Source organism: Streptopelia decaocto (genome assembly GCF_964273445.1).
Source record: "Streptopelia decaocto genome assembly, chromosome: 5".
Taxonomy (NCBI): domain Eukaryota; kingdom Metazoa; phylum Chordata; class Aves; order Columbiformes; family Columbidae; genus Streptopelia; species Streptopelia decaocto.
In genome coordinates this window covers 40,493,988-40,513,768 of record NC_138659.1, presented here as the reverse complement: position 1 = coordinate 40,513,768, position 19,781 = coordinate 40,493,988, and the positions used below count along the sequence as shown (strand labels likewise).

Here is a 19,781-nt window from a genome sequence, read left to right as displayed (position 1 = left end):
TAAAACACATCCTATGTGCAAATATTAAACACGTCTTCTCTGGGATTGTGCTGTGATTTGTGTATTTGGAGATAAAGGTTCTGAATAAAGAAGAAGCAATCCAGAATAGAGTGGAATTTACTACAGTTGCTTTGGGTTTTCAAAGCAATGGCTGCAGTCAGAATCTGGCCTAAGTAATTAACTTAGAAAACATGGAAAGGAAAAGTAGCATGTGGAAGATATAATTAATGGGAACATATAACAGTCAGCTCTCACATAATAAATTGGCAGCTATGCCGGAGGTAACTGCCTTTTATTTGCAAATACAATTGGAATTTTTTAAAAGTAATTGCACGTTTTCTTCCATTTCCACTTGGTCCCAGAGAATACAGTACAGTACAAATACCAACAGAAATGCAATAAAATAATGGTTGGGTTTGTTTTTTCTTTTTTAGGCTTAGGGCTATGATCTTATTTGATCCAATGTCCAAAGCAAAGGAGGAATACATTTTAGCTCGGGAAGAGACAAGTAGTAAAACATTTTAGTGAGGCTTAATATAGAATAATCTAAAAGGACAAGGCAGGAACAACCAGAATAAATAATAGTAAATGGCTAGATAACTATTTGCAGAAGAGATATAGTAATGTAATTCTCCTGACTTGAGTAAATAATGGTTAAGATAAATGTTCTGAAATCCTTCCATTTTGAAGGCTGGAATTTTCCCCCTTTGAAAGTTATTGCAGCTTTTCCCGAATAGCAAGCATGACATCAGTTGCTCTTTAGATATTCCACAGATTGCAGCTTTTCCTGAATAGCAAACATGAAAACTGTTGTTCTTTAGATACATCACAGATGCTGGCAGACCTTTGAGAAAAGGTGTTCTACCTCTACCTAGCGCAAAGCTGTGGAACCTGCAGGGTGACACAGTGTGTCCCCACAGCCAGCTGCAGATCCTGCTGACTCCCACAGCCTGCTGGAAACCTGGGCTGCAGCCTGCCCTTGCAAAAAACACTTGCAAGGTGAGGAGGGCTTGCAACTGAGATGTGCTACTGTGACCGAACATACAAGCTACTAGACTTAATTGCTATTTCCAGGCTTCTCAATGAAGTAGAGGGAACTGCACATCATTCCTGCTGCTACCTGGCATGTGTGATCCCCTCTGCACACAGGCGGGGAGGCAAACTACCCACCATTTATGCGCTTTTTTTGTTTGGGTCTTCTTTCGTTTTTAAGCAATGTTTTTTGTCATCCCTGGTAGCAGGGAGGAAAAGGGAAGTCCAAATCTATTCCTTCATAAGCGTGAGGGAGGATCTAGCCTGTTTTGTCTGTGAGTGGATGGGGATGGGATCTAGTAGTGGAAACCTAGCATTGGAGTGAGTTCTCCTCACAGTAAATCTGATTAGAAGCTTTACTGCTGTTTAAAATGGAACAGCCTGAAGGCCAGGAAATACAGTTCTTTGTAAAATATTCCTGCTGTAACTAGTCTCTGTATCGCTGACCTCAGGGGATCTTGCATTTGCTGAGGGCTGAGCCTCGTAGGCAGTTTGTTGCTGAAATAAGCCCTTTAAATAGACAGCAAGTTTAAAAAAGTACATCCTGCAATTTTTGTGCTGATGAATTTAGAATGATATTCTAGCAAGCTCAGTACCCTCCAAATTAATTAGCAAGGATCCTTTTAACAGGATAATTACTCTATCAGCAAGTGGTAAACTCAAAATGAATGTGAGTAGTCCTGCCTTGCATCAACAAGGAAGAGATGTGTTGCAGTTCTACCAACTGATTCTAAATTCACCCTTGTGGGAAAGGTTTTAGACAGCACAGCTGGTCAGCAGCAGCACTCTAGCTTTTTTACTTCTAGACTTGAATTAAAATCCAAATTAAGTTGCACTCCATTCTCCATATGTCTGCCACACAATGCCATGCTGAATGATGACTGGCTTTTAATTTCTGCTGGAAAAAGGCACAAAATAAGGAGCAGGGGGTGTTGCACATGATTACTAAAGTATAAATGTTAGAAAGGGCTATGAGGTATATGAGACTTCTTTATGGCTGCACATTTTCTTCTTTCATAATGGAAGGACTTAATTCTGCATAGAACAAACAGTACCAGCTCACCACAAGTTCACATGCTTGGGGGTTGGAATTTTTAAATCTTTTAAAGATTAAACATGTCATTGCTTATCAGGCTATAGATAAATAAGCATATGATTGCTGCAGTGGTGGTAGAAACACTTTTATTCTTCAAACCACATTCTGTTTTTAGATAGTGGAGGCTTCCGAAAATAAGGTTTAATTGTGAATTTTTAATGAGACGTTACCTTAATTAGGTCACTTCATATTTGCTAGACATTTGTAATATGCTTTTCTCTACTCTTTTAGAATGAATGTAGAAATTTGTAAAAGCACCTGCCATTTTCTGTGAGAATATAATTTTAGGCAGAATTTTAAAAATCACTTAACTTTCAGCTTCTATTAGCTAAGACCAGTGAAGTCAATGGCTTTACACTGATACAAAGTGTGTTCTTGGGAGAAATTAATCAGGCCCTATGTTGTTCACTCCAAACATCAAAATAGTAAATGAGTAATTATTAGCCGTTTGTTAAAAATTGATCTTGACACTCAACAGACTGGACAATCTTTCACATTATTTCATGGGATCTTGTGGTGCTTCATGAAGTATAAAGCACAAGCCCAAATCCTTCTGTCTAGATTGTTTCGTCAAGCCATTTTCTTGCTAATTAGATTGCATGCCTGAGTCAGGCTACTTTTAAAATCATATAAAATAGAGACATTTTAAAACTCCTGTCTCAACTTCAAGTACAGTGAAACCAGAAAAAAAGTCTTTATAAATATTTTGGTGGCTTTTTTTGTTGTTATGTAACTTCATAGATATAGAAAAGCAAGCACCTCTGTAGAAAATGTCTGGGACAAATGCAGTTGTCTTCTAATGATCTGTGGGCCTGCCTTTTTCTTTTTTACTTATTATTATTGGTAAGATTTAGGCTACTCAGACCATGCAGTTTTGTTTGTGCTGTTTCATGATGTTGCATAGTTTTTAACTGAATCCAGCCAAGGCTGAGGTAATAGTTGGACAAAACTTTCTTAAATTTCCATGTCACAGTAACAGTAGAAATCTGTCATCTGCCTTCACTTGCCTGTCTGCACAGTGTTGCTGCTGAATATGCTCACATACACTGTGAACATATTGCTCATCACACTCTACTTATAGCCTGACCACTGAAGTTGGGCTATAGCAGAGCTAAATGCTTCTGTCCTTCTCATAGTGGATAGGCTTGTCCTTCTGTCTGAATACATGCAAGTAGATACCTTTGGTGGCACTGTGCTAACATAAGAACCAACTTTGTTAGTGTGCCAAAACTTTCTTGCTACTACAAACTATGGCTACAAAATCCCTGTGGATAATATAATAGGGAATTAGTAAAAACCCAGCATACAAAGTGATACAAAAATGTCCTATTTCTATGGTTTTGCTTCAGAAATTTCTCCTACAATTTAGAAGAAATTGTTGATCTCTTGGTGGAAGAGATGACTAGGCACTCGCTCAGGCTGTGTTTGATCATAGAAACAGGCTAAGCCCTTCTGAAGAAGCTGTGGGAAATGCAACCTCTTTCAAGTCAGTAACTGTGCTCACTGATCTTCGGGTGGAGCCTGGGATTGCTCTTTTGGAGGAGAAGCAGCAAAGTCTTTCATTTCAGTATCTTGGTCAGTGGTAGCATGAGTACTCGCATTGTAAGGCTCACATGGGCAACAGCAGACTTCTCCTTTCCTGCTCTTCTGCAGAATGGTGGCACGAAAGTCCAACATTATCACTGCCAAACGATACAATTGTAGAGTCACAACTAAGATATTCTTAGCTGTAAAAAACACCAGCATCTGATTGAATATTCTGAAGTGACCCATCAGGATTGACCGCACAATGAAGAAGGGACCATCCTGTATGAAGAGGCTGACCCCAATGTTCCACAGTTCCGCGCTGTACCTGCACAGCAGCAGGTTGGGGATCCGCCTGGTTGATGCTGTTGGTTTGCAGCCAATATGTTGTACTGGAAATAAAACACAATTATTTTAAAACATAATTCTCTGAAATTGAACCATGCATTCAACTGTGAGCAGTTCAACATAAAGCATATCCCATTTCACAGTATCACAGTATGTTTGGGATTGGAAGGGACCTCAAAAGATCATCTAGTCCAATCCCCCTGCTGGAGCAGGAACGCCTGGGTGAGGTCGCACGGGAACATGTCCAGGCGGGTTTGAATTTCTGCAGAGAAGGAAACTCCACAACCCCCCCGTGCAGCCTGGTCCAGGCTCTGTCACCCTCACTGAGAAGAAGTTTCTTCTCAAATTTAAGTGGAACCTCTTGTGTTCCAGCTTGATCCCATTACCCCTTGTCCTGTCATTGTTTGCCACCGAGAAGAGCCTGGCTCCATCCTTGTGGCACTCACTCTTTATATATTTATAAACATTAATAAGGTCACCCCTCAGTCTCCTCCAAGCTAAAGAGACCCAGCTCCCTCAGCCTTTCTTCATAAGGGAGATGCTCCACTCCCTAAATCATCTTTGTGGCCCTACGCTGGACCCTCTCCAGCAGTTCCCTGTCCTTCTGGAACTGAGGGGCCCAGAACTGGACACAATATTCTAGATGGGGTCTCACCAGGGCAGAGTAGAGGGGAAGGAGGACCTCTCTCGATCTACTAACCACCCCCCTAGTGGGTTCCTAGACCCTGTGGAGAGAGAAGCTGTCATCAACCACAGCAGCAGTTATCACAGGCGGGATCGCCTATTCACAGGGAACACAATGTTGGGATTGTGCACCCTTATCTTCTGGGATCTGCTTTGGCAAAACCCACTAAGCTCATGTTTAAGTGGGCACTTGGGTGCTCTGCCAAACAGGACCAAAAACTGCTTTCCCTTTTCTATCACACAAAACTATCAGCATTTCTATGCTTTTAAAACAAGAAGCAGATCACCTAATCTTGCTGTAACAACTTCCCCAGCCAGGCTAATATGTATCTTAGAAAAACAAACAAACAAAAAACAAACCAGCTGCCATGCTGAATGGGAACAACCTGAGCTGCAGTACTTCAATTTGTTTCAGGCTAAGACTTTGCTTTTAGAAGATTGACCAGATAGCCGTTGCCTTCTTTATCTGTTATAGTAAGAATGAGTCATGCCAGTGTGGGGCAATATCAAGCATTATGGATAGGAACAAGCTTCGATTGCTGCTTGCCATGTAAAATTTGAGCCACAGTTACTCATTCTTAGCCTTCTGGGTATGAAATCTCATCAACCATTGGGACCTGCATGGATGCGTTCCCCTTGGCTATAAAAGTTGTGGTGAGCTAAAATGCTCTCTGTGGTGTCTAGAGAAGGATCAGCAGAAGGGTTTGTCTGTGGTAATATGGCTGCCCCTTATGGAAATGAGCGCAGATTAACTAACCTCTTAGGCAGTGGGATTTCGTTAGTTTTCAAACATAGCTGCTTGTGATGCAGCAACAACTGCCAAGCATTTCTGCTCACCAAAAGAATTCTATTGTTTGAGTCAACACTGGGAAAAAAACAAGATGAGACTCAAGTGGAAAATGAGCTGTAGTATAAATAAATTTGATGAACCCATTAGGCAGAGCTATAGCAGCAGCTAATTTTTTAATATGTTTTTGTGCCATTGCTGTTTAATAGTCCTAACTGCATTGCTGTAGTCAAATAAGTGCCTATAAATGTCTATTTTATGTCATGTTTAGTGTGTGAGTAAACATACTGATGCTTGGATAAAAAGTACTGTACAACTGTATAGACCTACCTAAAATAAACTGTACCCACAGTAAATTTCAGGGAAATATGTGTTCCATCACTTAATTTTAAACAGATAAATGTAATTAAACAAAGAGAAAAGCAATAGCCAGGAAAAAAAGTGCACAGTACTACAGGTTACTTAATTTAAATTCAAACAGTGCTTAAATAACCATAGCATTAATTTATTTGGATAGTTTTGATGTGTATGGGTGACTTGAGGGTTGTTTGTTTGTTTGTTTTTAAACTTGAGTGTTGTGCATCTTCAACAGAATATATTTTATATAGTATTTATATAGTATTTATATAGTATTTATATAGTATTTATATATATTTTATCAGTAACAGGAAATTTAGCTGTGATAAATCTGAAATGTGGTGGCATCAGTTTTTTCAGTGGATGAGTTGCTGTGCTGAAATATTTTAATAGCTTCAGTGTTGAATATGGAGCCTAGTGCTGTCCATGGAGAAAAGACTAATGAAAAAAATCCTGGAATAATTTTTCATTATTATTTTATTAATTATTTTAATCAGTGTGTCAACCTAGTCATCGATTTTATATAAGATGCTAGTGAGGATAATTTCTCTTTGGACTGGTACAGTTGAGTTGCAAACTTGTAGTGACTGGAGGACAAAATGCTTGGAGTAGATGATTATTGGGGTGTCTTTCATCATTTTGCTTGGATGTAGAGAAGCCCTTTTGCCGATGGACAAATAACAGCCTGAGCTGGCTGAATGTTGGGCCTGTTAGTTGAAGATAAGGGTGCACAATCCCAACATTGTGTTCCCTGTGAATAGGTGATCCCCCCTGTGATAACTGCTGCTGTGCTGTGTTTGATGACAGCCTCTCTCTCCACAGGGTCTGGGAACCCACCCAGATGGGACCATGATATAATCCAGGACCAGATCTAACTTGAGGGCTCACCTGGGAAAGTTTAAGGCAGTAACAGCCAGCTGGAGCAGATGCTCCAATACAATATTGCAATTCTATTGCTTTCTGGAAGGAGAGAGTTTTATCAGGGAGATCAGAGGTTAACCAGAAACAAGTGTTTCCTCAAAAGAAACCACAATGGTTTTTCTTCAAAAAACATCATCATATAAATTGCTCTCCACCGGAAGCCCTTGGTGTAGCCTGTAGTGTGTGCACAGCCAGAAGACATGCCAGCAAAAACTTAAAAGCCTTTGTTCTCATCTCTCGTCTATGTGCATGTACTAACCTGCAAGATCAAGTGGAAACTGTAACATACTCCAGGTCCATACAGCAAGAATTGCATTTATGAGAGCATAATTCTTCCTGTGGGAGGGGAAAAAAGTGATAAGAGTGAAGACTCGGTTTCCTTATGTGATAACAAAAATGTTTCCTGTGGTATTTGGAATGTAATTTAAAGGGTGGTTGAGTGAAACACTGATTGATTAATGCATGCTTGAGATGTAAAAGTAAGGAAAACAGAGGCAATTTTTGATATAGAATTTTTGCTGTTCAGGCCACACGTTCCAGCTGTGTAATTACACTAAATATCTGACACTAATGTTATAATGATAAGCATATGGCAATAGACTCTGTGGCTCAAAGAGGAGATACCTTTACTGTTGTAGTGATTATACATTCCTTGCAAGCCTGAAGCTTCTCTGCCAAGTGGGAAAGACCTCTTCTTCTGCTGCAAAACCTTTTGTTTGACATTTTTTAGAAAAAAAAAAAAACTATGTCTGTAAAAGAGGATGAACCTCTTCTGTGATTCTTTTTCTTTATGATGAATGTTCATAGCTCATCTTTCAGTGCTGTGAGGGGGAGATGGTCTTACTTTCTCTGGGAAAGATCACAACATTGAAAATTCACACCAGACTACACCATTCCCTTTGTTCTTATCTTTGAACGCTTTGTCATTCTATCATGAAGAAAGTACACATGAGATAACCAAAGAAGCAACTTGGATAATGAATCACTAAATCAAACACTAGTTGCTTCCTTGCTAGTCTAAAACAATTTGTTAACCTGCAAGAGGCGTACTGTCTATCCAGTTTTTCAGGGTGTAGCTATGAGAACTGATGCTGCGGGGCAGTTATGCTGGTTGTTTGGCTCTTTGTACCCTTTTATTGCGATGGATGCAACGTGCTTCTCTGCTGGCAACAGATGAGTAATCCTTAAAGCTCCTAGGACTGTTAGGTCTTTTACAGAGGAAAAAGTGAGAATAGGAAAATGGAGCCCTTGAACATAGCTGCCTGTTATCTGTGGGGAATATGGTTCCACTATTCTAAACACTGCAGATCGCACAAACAAGTCTTCAAACAAAACAAATGTCTTGCACTATGCAAATTATTTATGTCAGCAAATAGACCTTACCGAACATCTTCAATGTCCAAGGTTTCACTAGCAAATTCAAGTATATCTGCTGCAGTTCCCACAAACATGAGAAGCAGTTGAGACAATTGGTCCCGAGTGATTTCAACTCCAATGGGGAGAAGCCATCTGCCAACAACTAGTAGCAGTAGGAAAGTCTGGTGGAGAGCCAGTGTCCATACAGTCTCACAGATCGTAGAGAGCTGATTCACAAAGACTTTAGCCTGTTTTAAAAAGACAACAACAATAACGTACTGTAACTTTGGGAGACTGACATTATAGTTGCCTTCAGATACTGTATGCATCCTTGAGCCTGCTTTTGTTCTCCTTCACATTGTATTAGAATAGATCATTTCTATGTGGTAGGCATAATTTGAAAAGGCACATTAATACAAACTTTGGGTAATGAATATGAAGTCTTTCTCTGTGTACCACTCTTCCTGTTCTCATTTTTCAACTGTCATCCTTTGCAGAATCATCACCCAGACACTTTCAAAATCCAGTTACTGAGATTGGGAAGAGAATGGTAGTAGGAGAGTCTTCTCTTCACACAGAGACTTTTTCTAGCAACAACAGTTAGTATGCAGCATGCTGTAGACCACTTTCACAACGTGGTTTCCTGAAACAGTTTTTGCTTTTTCTATTTTTAGTTTTAATCACTGTGTGAGAAGCTTTCCCAAATAGACACAATAGTCCTATCGAATTTCTTTAATATCGTAAGAGCTCTACTACAAACAGGAAATGTATCCCACCGTCTGAATGATGTGGTGATCTGCTCCCTCGCTTCCATGACTGCTGTCTCTGGATTGATTGAAGTCTTGGTTGCTGACATTCACCTGAACTGTTCCGGGCTCATTACCGCAGTACTGTTGTGAACAAAAACATCACACATGCATAAACATCCCGCACAGGGAGCAGATGTGCTCTGTGGCTGAGAGAATCCTGGTTTGCTGAACTGCAGAGGGTTTCTTTGTGAAAGTCAGTTGATGCTTACAAAGGTATGCGCTCACTCTGAATGAAGTTCCCCTCTTGTTCAGAAGGGAAGAATTCCTTTCATGAGGAGAGGAGTGATGTGTTGGTAGGTCTTTGAGAAAGTGTAGGATTCTGCTATATAAGAGGATGTAAATTCAAAGGCTGATGGAGCAGGTGACACCTTTGTGCTGTTAAGACCACACTCTTTGACTGCGATCTGCCTGCAGCTCTCCCGAACAGGCTACTGGGTTTCCTACATAGTCTCTTTCTGTCTAAACCAGTAAAATAGAGTAAAAATTTGTCATGGTCAATATCTATATTCAAACTTTTTCTCAAAATATCTGCTTCTCATCTCTACTACCCATAAAAAATGCCATAGTTGTATCCTTCTGTATGGTTGAAATGAATAATTGGGATAGGATCTTTGGGTTGTATTCTTTCCTTCTCTCCCCACCTGCACCTCCTGTCTTCTAGCTGTGCCTTAATCTGCAAGGAAATTCATAATGTGAAAGGTGAGAGTCAGGAATAATTAAGAAAAATGGGCCTGTGGTGTTGCCTACCCCTTCAGAGTAAAAAAAACCAACAGGTATTTTTACTTTCTCTGAGTACCCAGTGCTCTGGGAAATCAAATGTTGGCTAAAACGTTGTTTCAACTGCTGCAAACCAGTGGTGGGTCTGTGTCCTGAGGTCTGCAGCACTGCATTGACCTTCTGCCTTCACCCCCAAGGCTGCCCCAGAGCAACTGGGGTATGTGGCTAAAATCTACCTTCATAACAATTCTTTAACATCTCTCTTCACTGTAATAAAAAAGGGATAATTAGAAAATCAAACCATGATGTTATTAAAGACTTTTGTCTTGTCCTATTTGTGCCAGAGAACACCAGATGATTTGCATTTCTCTACTGGGCCCCCCACCATTTTATTTAATGGTGAGTGATTTTCTGCAACAATTGGAATGTGTTCTGGTGCATACTGAGTAGCTGTGTTCAGCATAATGCCTGCCAATATCAAGGCAACATTTTCCAGTGAATGTCTCATTCTAGCAAATTTTAGACTTCACTTTGATACTTTACTTGGTCTCTGATGTTGCTCAGTATCTGGGTAAATGCTGCCTCTTGTCTGACCTGATCACCCCATGGTCTGAAAAATCTGCCAAAAGTCAGTGCTTGTTCCTTTCCTAATTGGTGGTAAAGGCTCTTAAACTGAATGCTTGCCTTATTGGGACAGTGGGTGTGAGAGTGTTGAAAGATTGACACAGAGATGTGAGGAACATGATATTTCCAGTTGGAGGAGGGAATTCTAAAGTTCTGGGCATAGAGACAGTGCAATGGAGGGGCTGGTACTCTGCCAGCTACAGCCTTGTGGGGCTCATCTCCCTGGGTTAGCCCTTCAAGCAAAGGAAAGAGACAGAACAGCCTGTTCAGAGAATCTTTCAGAATGGAAAATTAACTGGTGCTCTAGAGAAGCCTTTTTATCTGTTGATTGTAGAAAAAGTCTGAAGTCTATAGAGACCAGCCCTCAAGGTCCAAGCCAGCCTTTCTGAGTAACCCCACAGGCAGCGTGACACAGTCTGCGGGGGAGATCATGACCTAAAAATACTGTGTAACTGGGGTAGCCACCCCAGAATATTAACAAATATCTACCTTGTAACAGGTAACCTGGGTAGGGTAAAGGGCTTACTAACTCTTGCTGGAAAATGAAGGCTAATTCATTGTGACAGCCACCTTGCTTGAGGAGGAATTTGTCAAATTTGAGGCAGGGCCCATGTAGGGCACCCTGCTGCATTTGCTGTATGTGTAAGACAGTGGAAATCCCTTCCCAAGCACTGTATGAGAAGCCCCAGGGAGTAAATCAGGTGGCTGAAGGACAGGAGTGAAACGGGAGGTAGCAAGAGTAAAGGTCCCTCTCAGCAGATGCTGTGGCTCTCCCACACCGCCACCCCAGAGCAGAGAGCCCTCATGGCTCTGGAGCTGCGGCTCTGCTCAACCTGCACACAGGGCAGAGGTGCTGCAGGAGTCAGCAATGGGGCTCTTTTGTTTGTTTTTCTAATGGCATGAAGATGCAGAGTATACTACTTTAAGAAAATAAATTCACTTTGTCAGTGTCTTTTGTAAGTTCCTTATATATGTTTTTTGCAGCTACTCCTAGGTGAATGGAGGGTTACTATTTCAGCACAAGGCTTCATGAACTCTGATTGAATGGTGCTTCTCAGGGCTGGGTCCGTATCTCTTCTCAACTGCATGCAGGCAGGAAATGGAAAACTGCATCTGCAAATCCAGTCATTTAAGTGGAGTCCTGATTTTTAATTTAAGAACGTTCTTATCTTGGTTTGGTTTGTTTCTCTCTGAATATTTATTAAGTGGTGATTGTGGTGGCAACTCACTTTGAAGTTTGGAGAAGACCATTTATTTTTATCACATATATGCACATAAATAGAACTGTTGTGGCAGGCATATTTGCCTGGCCAATTATGTATGTGTAGTGGCTTAATGGGGATGTGACAAGGAAAAAGTTAATACTAAGTTTCACAGGTGGTTGATAAACATGGTTTACCTCTTTACTGCCAGAGCCCAGTTACTCTTAGTTATCAAGACTGTGTGCACAGCTAAACAGAAATGCCCTTTTTTTTCTGTGCAAAAATAAAACAGGAAAAATTTGTACACATTTTGCATAAATTCTAGCTTAGTTTACTTCCTTTGTTTTGTCTGAGATGAAGTTTACATTCCTCTGATTTATAGAACATCTAATCAAAACAGAAACTGTGGTGCATGACATGGTGGCGTCCTGTTATGTAGCCTGCAAGAGTAACCAAGGCAGAGTTCCCTCAATCCTGCTAAGGTGCTTGGAAGCTGGAGGCCTGAGTACCTTTTGGAAGAGGCTATTCCTTCCCTGGAGCGGGCCCTCTGCCAAGCAACAGGTACCCCACTTGCTCTCTGCGATGTGTTGGAAACAGTGTGGCCATCGCTATGGCAACATGTGTGATGTCAGAAATTCAAAGCAACCGTAACTGCTTCATTTTGCTCATATCGGAAAGCTGAAAGGTAAAACAGGGAGAGAAGACTGCTTAAGCTGTTTTCCAAATTGAGGAAGATAATGGGTGTGGGAGGGAAGAAATGGTGAAAGACGTAAGAACGCTTTTAGGAGAGTGTTACACTAGAATTTTAGCTGCTTAAGAGAATCCTACCTCAGACTGGGTCTGAGGAAGTGGGCAGTAATATTAACTATTTCCTTAAAAAGTTCAAGTTAAGGTGGCTAAAAATAATTACAAGGTTTACCAAGTATCAGTCTTATTACTGACTGGGAAGCCTACATGGACTAAAGGACTGGTAGTCAGGTAAACCCTGCAAAAGGTGGTCGGTTATTGCTTTCTGTGGCAGTGATGCACCAGGCATTTGAAAATGTAACAGAGGTATTTGTTTATCTGAGATCTTACACAATTTTAAGAAAGACTGTTTAGGTGTTTTAATGGATTAAATGGGTTTAATTTTCTTGCCACGCTATTTTGCAGACAGCAATTTTTTCACTCAGTACAGTTCAATTTACTTTATAGTCTCTTCCAAACATGTATTTCATGCCCAAATACTTTATTGCAAAGCAGTAGTTGCTATGCAGTCAGTATTTCACTGTTGATATATGAATGGTATTACTTATGTCCAGTTCTGCAGTACTCAGAGAGGCAGAACTGCCTCCATCTTAAGGAAGAGAGGCTGCATATTAGCATGCGCCTTAAACAACAGCACCCACAGAAGCAGCTGATGTTTCCCGTTAAAGATTAAACATGAAAGTAAAGTTCTACTGCCTTGAAGACTATGAACTGTTTTCATGGTGTGTATATTTTAAATGTGTGGATCTGGTAGCTGCATCATTACCCGTTCTGTTAGTATTTTAATACGGAGAATCCTAGCAATACTTTAGTATGAGGAGTAGTACTAGTCTGAGCGCTGTGTTCAAGATTAACGATTAGGAGAACTGTTCCCCTTCTGGAGGTATTGTTTTTGAATCTATTAGATTGTGTATTTCCAGAACTCTCTATCCTATCTCTCCAGGTATAAACTAAGCTGTTAACTTGATATACTCCCTCTTTAATTCACAGTAGCAGTATATCAATAAGAACAAAGTATGCCATGTTCTAACATCATTTTGGGAAATAAACTGCTGCCTTTGACTACAGAATTAGCCTGTTTCTTGAACTAGATTTAACTATGACAAATGTTCTCAATATCCACATTACCTGTCTGTGACTGTTTAAGGAGATTTGGCAAAACAAGAAGACAATAAATTCCTGCTGCTGTATTTAGAAAAAGCCTCAGGCATTTTCAGTGTAAACACAATTTTGAATATTTGATTATGCTTCCGTGGGCTCTAACAATGTTTCGAAGAAGAAAATGAGGCACTATGTCTTCTTAGTCTAATTTATGTATTTTCTTCTGTTACTTTTTGCTCTTGTTCCTATCAGGCCCCTTTCTGCTGTGGATGTAAGGGACTGCATATGTGCAAATGCTGCGAAAGAAAAAAATCCCCTTTTCACTCTCTGGAAATGCTATGGGGACTTGAAAGCAGCCCGCATAAGGACGTGGTTCAATCCCGTGAGCTGCTTGGCTAAATGGTTCTGTCCTGGCCCTAACCCATCTGCCAGAAGAACAATTGCTTTTAAAAATGTCACCATGTGTTTTAGTCCTAAATTGGAATCCAGACACCCTCCCTCCCAGATTACTATACAGCACAAACAAAGGAAGGATATAAACCCTGACAGACAAATTATCATGTCAGCTACCTGTAGTAGCAATCTGTGACTATTCTTCTAGGTTGCAGCAAACATGAGGTAATTTGAGTTTAAGACCCCTTTCACTGATACCTGTCTCAGTTTTGGCTTGCTTGAGTCGTGATATCTGCCTGTAAGTGCTGTGAAACTCATACATTATTTTACAAAGGCCTCTAAAGCAATGAAATTCTTTCACCATCCTGAGCAAGATTCAAACTGGTGGCCTGGGGGTGAAAGGCTGTTTTTCAAACTTCTTGTTCTCTGTTCCTTGGGCAAATACAAATAAATGGTCATATTTTTAGCTAGGAATGAGGGTCATTATTTGATATTTAGGAAATGTACAGCAGTCAATAGAATAGCTGTATCTGGATTGGGAGGCCTACCAGTATAAAATACAAAATTGGAACAAGACCTGGCAGACTGCTGTCTGTATGCCCAAATCCAACCTACCAAATACTGCATCAATTTCAAACTAGTCCATCTTGTCTCATAATAAATACCTGAGTCCCATGATGAATTTCTAGTAGCCATAGCGATGGTACTGTACAAATCAGATACAAAAATATTGCTGGTGAAAACCTGTGAAGGAAAAGATAGCTTGGTATTATATCACATCGTAAATACCAAATATCCTATCATTACCTGCATTGAAAAGTATCTATCTTGTGCCTCCTGCAATATGGGATATTAAGAAATAGGGTAACTGCAAGTAAGAGTTGCTATTTTTTGCTGAATCCTCATGCTGTCAGTATTATGAATTATGTGTTTATTTGTACATCCATCCGAGATCAGATATGGAAGCTTATTTAAAATCTCTTTTTAAGAACTAACCAAAGGCACTCTGCTGTTTGTATTTCCAAGACAGCATTCTCTGTACTTAAAATAAAAGAAAAGCCTCTAGCTAACATGCTCTTTCTGGTTTCATGAAGGGTGAATTAATACATTGAGTCATTTCACTGAATGATGCTAGGATAAAGGCTGTTTATCAGAATGCTGGGCACTGACACAGGAAATATAGAAATAGCATCAGTTTGCCCAAACCAAGCATTTCTTCAGTAGGAGTTGTTTATAAAAATGGGTCTTGGCCTTCTTTCCCTATTTATGTTGGCAATTGTATAATTCTTTAGGATATCTGTCTCTAATTCTTCTCTCCCTGACAGTCTTCTATGTAACTTACGGTGGTAAAACTTTATTATCTTCAGCTTCTTGGTCTGAGTTTATATAGAAGTACCAGAGACGTTTCATGACTCTTTCTGCAAGCACTGATTCTTATGAGGGTTGCTGATGTTTTACTTGACAGGTGACAGTTTTGTTTGGGGTGTTTGTTTGTTTGTTTTGGCAATTCCTATCCTTTTGTAGTAGGAATGAGGTCTCATGCCACCGATGTTCCATTTAGCTCTGCCATGGTATGGAGTGATCATCACTGCAATGCTGCCAAGAAGCACAGCAGCCTTTGCATCACATATACGTACTGGCCTCGGACAGGGCAGTGGACTCAAACTCAGGATACTTGCTTGATTCCATCTACCCTGTCATTGGCATATTCTGCAGTGAATTGAAATTGCTTGTAGGTTTGTAACTGCAGAAACTTTTTGGTCAATTGTTGTTGTGTTTATTGTTTATTCCTATCCTGAATGTACTTTTATTTTTGTAATCATTACTTTTCCAGTGGAGATTAAGTATTGAGGAAAATAAAAAAATGAAAGCCTGCTGTTCAGGAAAATTACTGTGCTGCTGAGCTGCTATGAAATGCATCAAACAGTCTCCTCTGACTAAGATAGTCCTGGGGTTTTTTCATGTTGTGTGGGGTTTTTTTGTGTGTGTTAGGTTGTTGTTTGGTTGGTTTTGTGTGTGTGTGGGAGTGAGGGGGTGTTTGTTTTTAGTGGTGACATTCTTTTGTTGTTTGCTTTTTAAAAAAAAACAGGGAGTGATTCTGTGGGGGTTTAGCCTGGTTATTTTGGGAGAGAACACACCTTTCATTTGAATGGGAGAGCTAACATATTTTACAGTATTTCCTGTAGGATTTGAGCACATGAAAAATCTATCCAGCTGGCAGGTTAGCAATACTGAGCTAATGACGCCAGATCAGGCCAGGAGACTTCAGGGGCTTTAACTCTGCCTTTCTTTCCAAGGAAGCAATCTAGAGGAAATATTACGTGGCCAGGCCCATGATAATACTTTTTCTCCACTTGTGCCATTAAATTTTTTTATGCTGATGTAATAGGTAACGGTCTTTTGTCAAGAGTGAATGGAGAGAATACGAGGCTCTTGGAGGCAGGAGAGCACTGTGGCACAGTCTGCCCATTGCCTGGATGACTGGTTGTCTATGGGGGTGTTTCTATAAATGCAGATGATACTGCCTGTTCAGTATGTGAGTGTTTTCCACAGAAGAAGAATATAGCAGAATGTTAGCCTGATGCAAATAGACATTGGCCATTTGTCTATAGTTCTTACCTATAAACATATCTTACTGTCCTGTTTACAGTACCGGACCACATCCATTTCAAAATTTCCTTCTAGCTAAATTTAGCCCAGTCTTCTAGCACATGTATTCATCTAAACTCAATCTGCTTTCTGCATCTGTTTTTCTTTGGATTTTCCAAAATCTGCCATAGCGAGTCTTCCTTCACGAAGGCTCTGCTGCTGCCTCTTCTCCTCAGTGAATCAGATCTGCTCACTCTGTCTCACAACTGTGCATTTGGAACTCGGCTGTTGTTAAATTTTCCTATGTCCCATATTTAATCACTGCTTTTATTAGACTCAAATTTAGAGCATGGAATACTTGTGTGAATTGTCACACAACATTACTTCTTTATAATGAGTTTCACAGGTTGCAACGAGCAGGAATTTAAGCTCATTGAAATACTCCAGGGCTTTTTTTTGTCCTGGATTTCTTTCAGGCCCTGCCTGTAGTTTGAGTTTTTTAAAATAAAAGGTCCTAGTGAAATCTTGACAATTAGTGACATGACCACTTCCTTTTTACAGAGCATTTGTTTTGGCTGGCTGAGCGCTGATGAGCTGTAGATGACCGCAGTGATTCTTTAGGTGCATGTAAAAACCCATGTGCTTGGGCAAACTCTGCTCTAACTTTTTTGTTTACTTCTCAGGCAGCCTTTCATGCATGAAAATTGTCCTCTGGAATAGACTCTAAAATCCAAATATTTAAACCACTCTTGCACTACTGCAAGAGAGGTTGCTGCTCATCTTTTATTTGTCACTGAGTTTTGGTTCATGCACTAGCTTGGTGTTAGTGGTGTTGGAAGGAGCAGAGACAGGGAACGCAGCCCCAGGGAAGGAGGTGCAAACCAGGGAATGGCAGAATAGGGTAAGAGATGCAGGCCATCCCCATGGAATCATGTGGACCCCCAGCACTCTTCTGCACCTCATTCGTGTGGTCCCTGCTCCCCCAGCCCGCTGGATTGGCAGCTCTAGAGCATGTACTTCTTGCCTTGCAGCTACATTTCCCACATTTTTCAATATGCATACACATGGAACTGTACAGAGTGGCTCCCAAGTAGTCTGCTGCAACATTGCCCCTCCTGAAAGCCCTCTGGATTTGGCAGTGGACTAGCCGGGGCTTTACCAGTTCTCCACCCCCCAGGTGTAACAGGGGAGAAAATGCCATCCCCTGAAAGCCTGGCAGAACCAAAGTCAGGTCAGCAGCCACAGAAGGCAGCCTCACATCTGCAGCAAAGTACATGCAAAGAAGCAAGAGGGGCTCCGTCGGAGCCAGTGGGATATGCTCACCATTTGTAGCCTCTGCCTTGCTTAAACTTGAGGGTGAGCCCTGTCTCCAGGCACAGGAGAAGATTGAGCAGTGCCAGCAGCCAGTACTTGGGTTCTTTCTTCGCCGCAGTCACTCTCCAGACCCCGATGAGAGAGTGCAACACAAAGAGCAGGCGAGTAACCAGCGCGTTGAGCAGCACCATCAGCTCCATCCCGGCCCCTCCCCGCGGCCCGCACCGCGGGGGCCGCCGCGGCTCGGAGCCCTGGGCAGGGTGCGCACCGCAGCCACGCAGAGCTCCTCTCCTCTTCCATCTCCACAAAGGGGCCCATTATAACAAAAAAGAAACGGCATCGCCCCTCCTCCAGACTTCCTGAAAACTTTTGAAAGGGTAAAAAAAAAAAAAAGGAGAGCTCACGCTTTCAGGCTATAGTGGTTTGTAGCGCTCGGCACAGCTCTGGCTTAAGGAGGCAGGGAGGTTTCTATCGCCCACAGTAACCATTTCTCTGCTAGCCCCACTTGCTGCTCTCATCTTGTAGATTTCTAGCAAAGAGATAAAATGTAAGAAGCACTATTAATTTGAATCTCCCTTGCTAAAAGCTCCCCTGCGTTATTGAGATTGCAAAACCCTCTTTCCTCTCCCCTCCTCCTGAAATAGATACTTAACAATTTTAAAAGCTCCCAAATATTAATTTAACATTGCAATAAAGAAAACAGAGACTGTGTGCTTAGTTCAAGGCTGGAATCTCTGTATGCAACAAAAGTTAGAAAAGCTAATCAATACTGAAATCTAGTCAAACCACTCTATTGTACAATCTATACGCTGCTTCAGAACTAATAAAAAGCCCTAGTGAGGGAGTCCAGAAATCAGGCTAAAATATAGGCTAACAGTAATGCTACTTAACAGGCCAATAGGGACATATACAAAAAATACACAGAAGTTTGACTGTTAGGTCAGTTACCTCTAGACTGACCTTTAGTGCCTTCCATGGGAACAGTTTGTGAAGTACAGAGTATGTTTAAAAATTGCTCTGATGTTTCTCATAGCGACTATAAATTTTATTTGAATTTACACTTGTGTAACCAAAGAGAAATTTTTCTTGATCAAAACTATTACTGTGTTGCTCCAGTTTTGCATTAATTTACCGCCAAAGCCCTTGAATTGAGATACACGATTGTGAAATACAAATGGAGAATTGAGTCCATGTAATGTACTGTGGTTCTCCAAAGGTCCTCACTTCCTAGCTGATTTAATTTGAAGTATCCTGTTCTACTTTAAACACAAGGAGATATTCTGCTAAGAGTTGTGACCTTTGTAAGCAGATATTTTCTCTCAATTGCTGAGATCCACGTTTTCCTCACTGCAAAACCAAGCTTCTTTCTCTATGTAGCACTGAAGCTGGTGCTGGCCAGCTGACATCCTTGGGGGTGGGGAAGACAACTTTAACCCTGCCCAGAAAAAAAAATGAAAACAAAAGGCCATTCCACGGTATAGATCACTCGCTCAGGAAATGCCTGAGTAAACAAGTGGACTGTGCAGCGTGCCTCTTTGAAGCAACAAAACCAAGTTCCTCATGCTCAGAGGAAAATTAATTCAAGTTAAGGGGCGGCTACTGATAATCCTCTGCCAGCAGCCACCCTGCCATATCATGCCTTGAGTGCTGTTGTTTCACAGCCCTTCCGTTGGTGTTAAGGTCAAACCTAGTTGAAGAGGAAACAGGGAACAGACAGACTGAGAGATTGTTTAAACAAGATACTCCTCTGTGGGAGTGCTTGATGTCTAAGAAATGGCATGGGGGAACTGGTATGTCTAATTGTTCATGGAGATCCTAACAGTACAGATGTCTTCGACTTGGAAAGATGATCATCAGTGGGACATTCCCATGACATTGTGTGTTCAGGAAGGATGTGGTGAGCTTTGTTGATAGCTAGTGGTTCTGCATATTAAAGACACTTTGGAGCTGAAGTGCTTAACAAGGTAATCTCATAAATGAATAATCCAGACTTCACGTTGGTGCAAGCCCCAAACTTTAGTAGGAAGAATATATAATGTTGACTCTGCCTAGCTAACCAATGGACCACGATGGCAACAAAACAGGCTTAGCAGAGAGATGAGGTAAGTAGGTATGGATGCCTTCAGTTATGCAGTCTAGAGGAGGCAAAAATTGCATCCAGACTTGATAGAGGACGTTTT

At 41.0% G+C, this 19,781-nt stretch overlaps 1 protein-coding gene across 1 annotated transcript; it reads right to left on the bottom strand.

The window, feature by feature from the left end:
* Positions 1-271: 271 nt before the first annotated feature.
* Positions 272-17,893, bottom strand: TMEM26 (transmembrane protein 26). Its single transcript, XM_082052821.1, has 6 exons — positions 17,611-17,893; positions 14,364-14,442; positions 8,882-8,995; positions 8,133-8,353; positions 7,009-7,085; positions 272-4,044 (listed from the first exon to the last, which is right to left on the bottom strand). The coding sequence occupies exons 1-6, from the start codon at positions 17,799-17,801 to the stop codon at positions 3,629-3,631; spliced, it is 1,098 nt and encodes a 365-aa protein (XP_081908947.1). The 5' UTR covers positions 17,802-17,893; the 3' UTR covers positions 272-3,628.
* Positions 17,894-19,781: the final 1,888 nt, after the last annotated feature.

Excerpts from the sequence above, each read along its gene's own strand:
- TMEM26 (XM_082052821.1), bottom strand. The coding sequence starts at position 17,801 with ATGGAGCTGATGGTGCTGCTCAACGCGCTGGTTACTCGCCTGCTCTTT. Across the intron at positions 8,996-14,363 it reads AAATTCATCATGGGACTCAG|TACTGCGGTAATGAGCCCGG; the intron begins GTATTTATTATG and ends TGTTCACAACAG. Across the intron at positions 4,045-7,008 it reads GTTTCCACTTGATCTTGCAG|TACAACATATTGGCTGCAAA; the intron begins GTTAGTACATGC and ends TTTTATTTCCAG.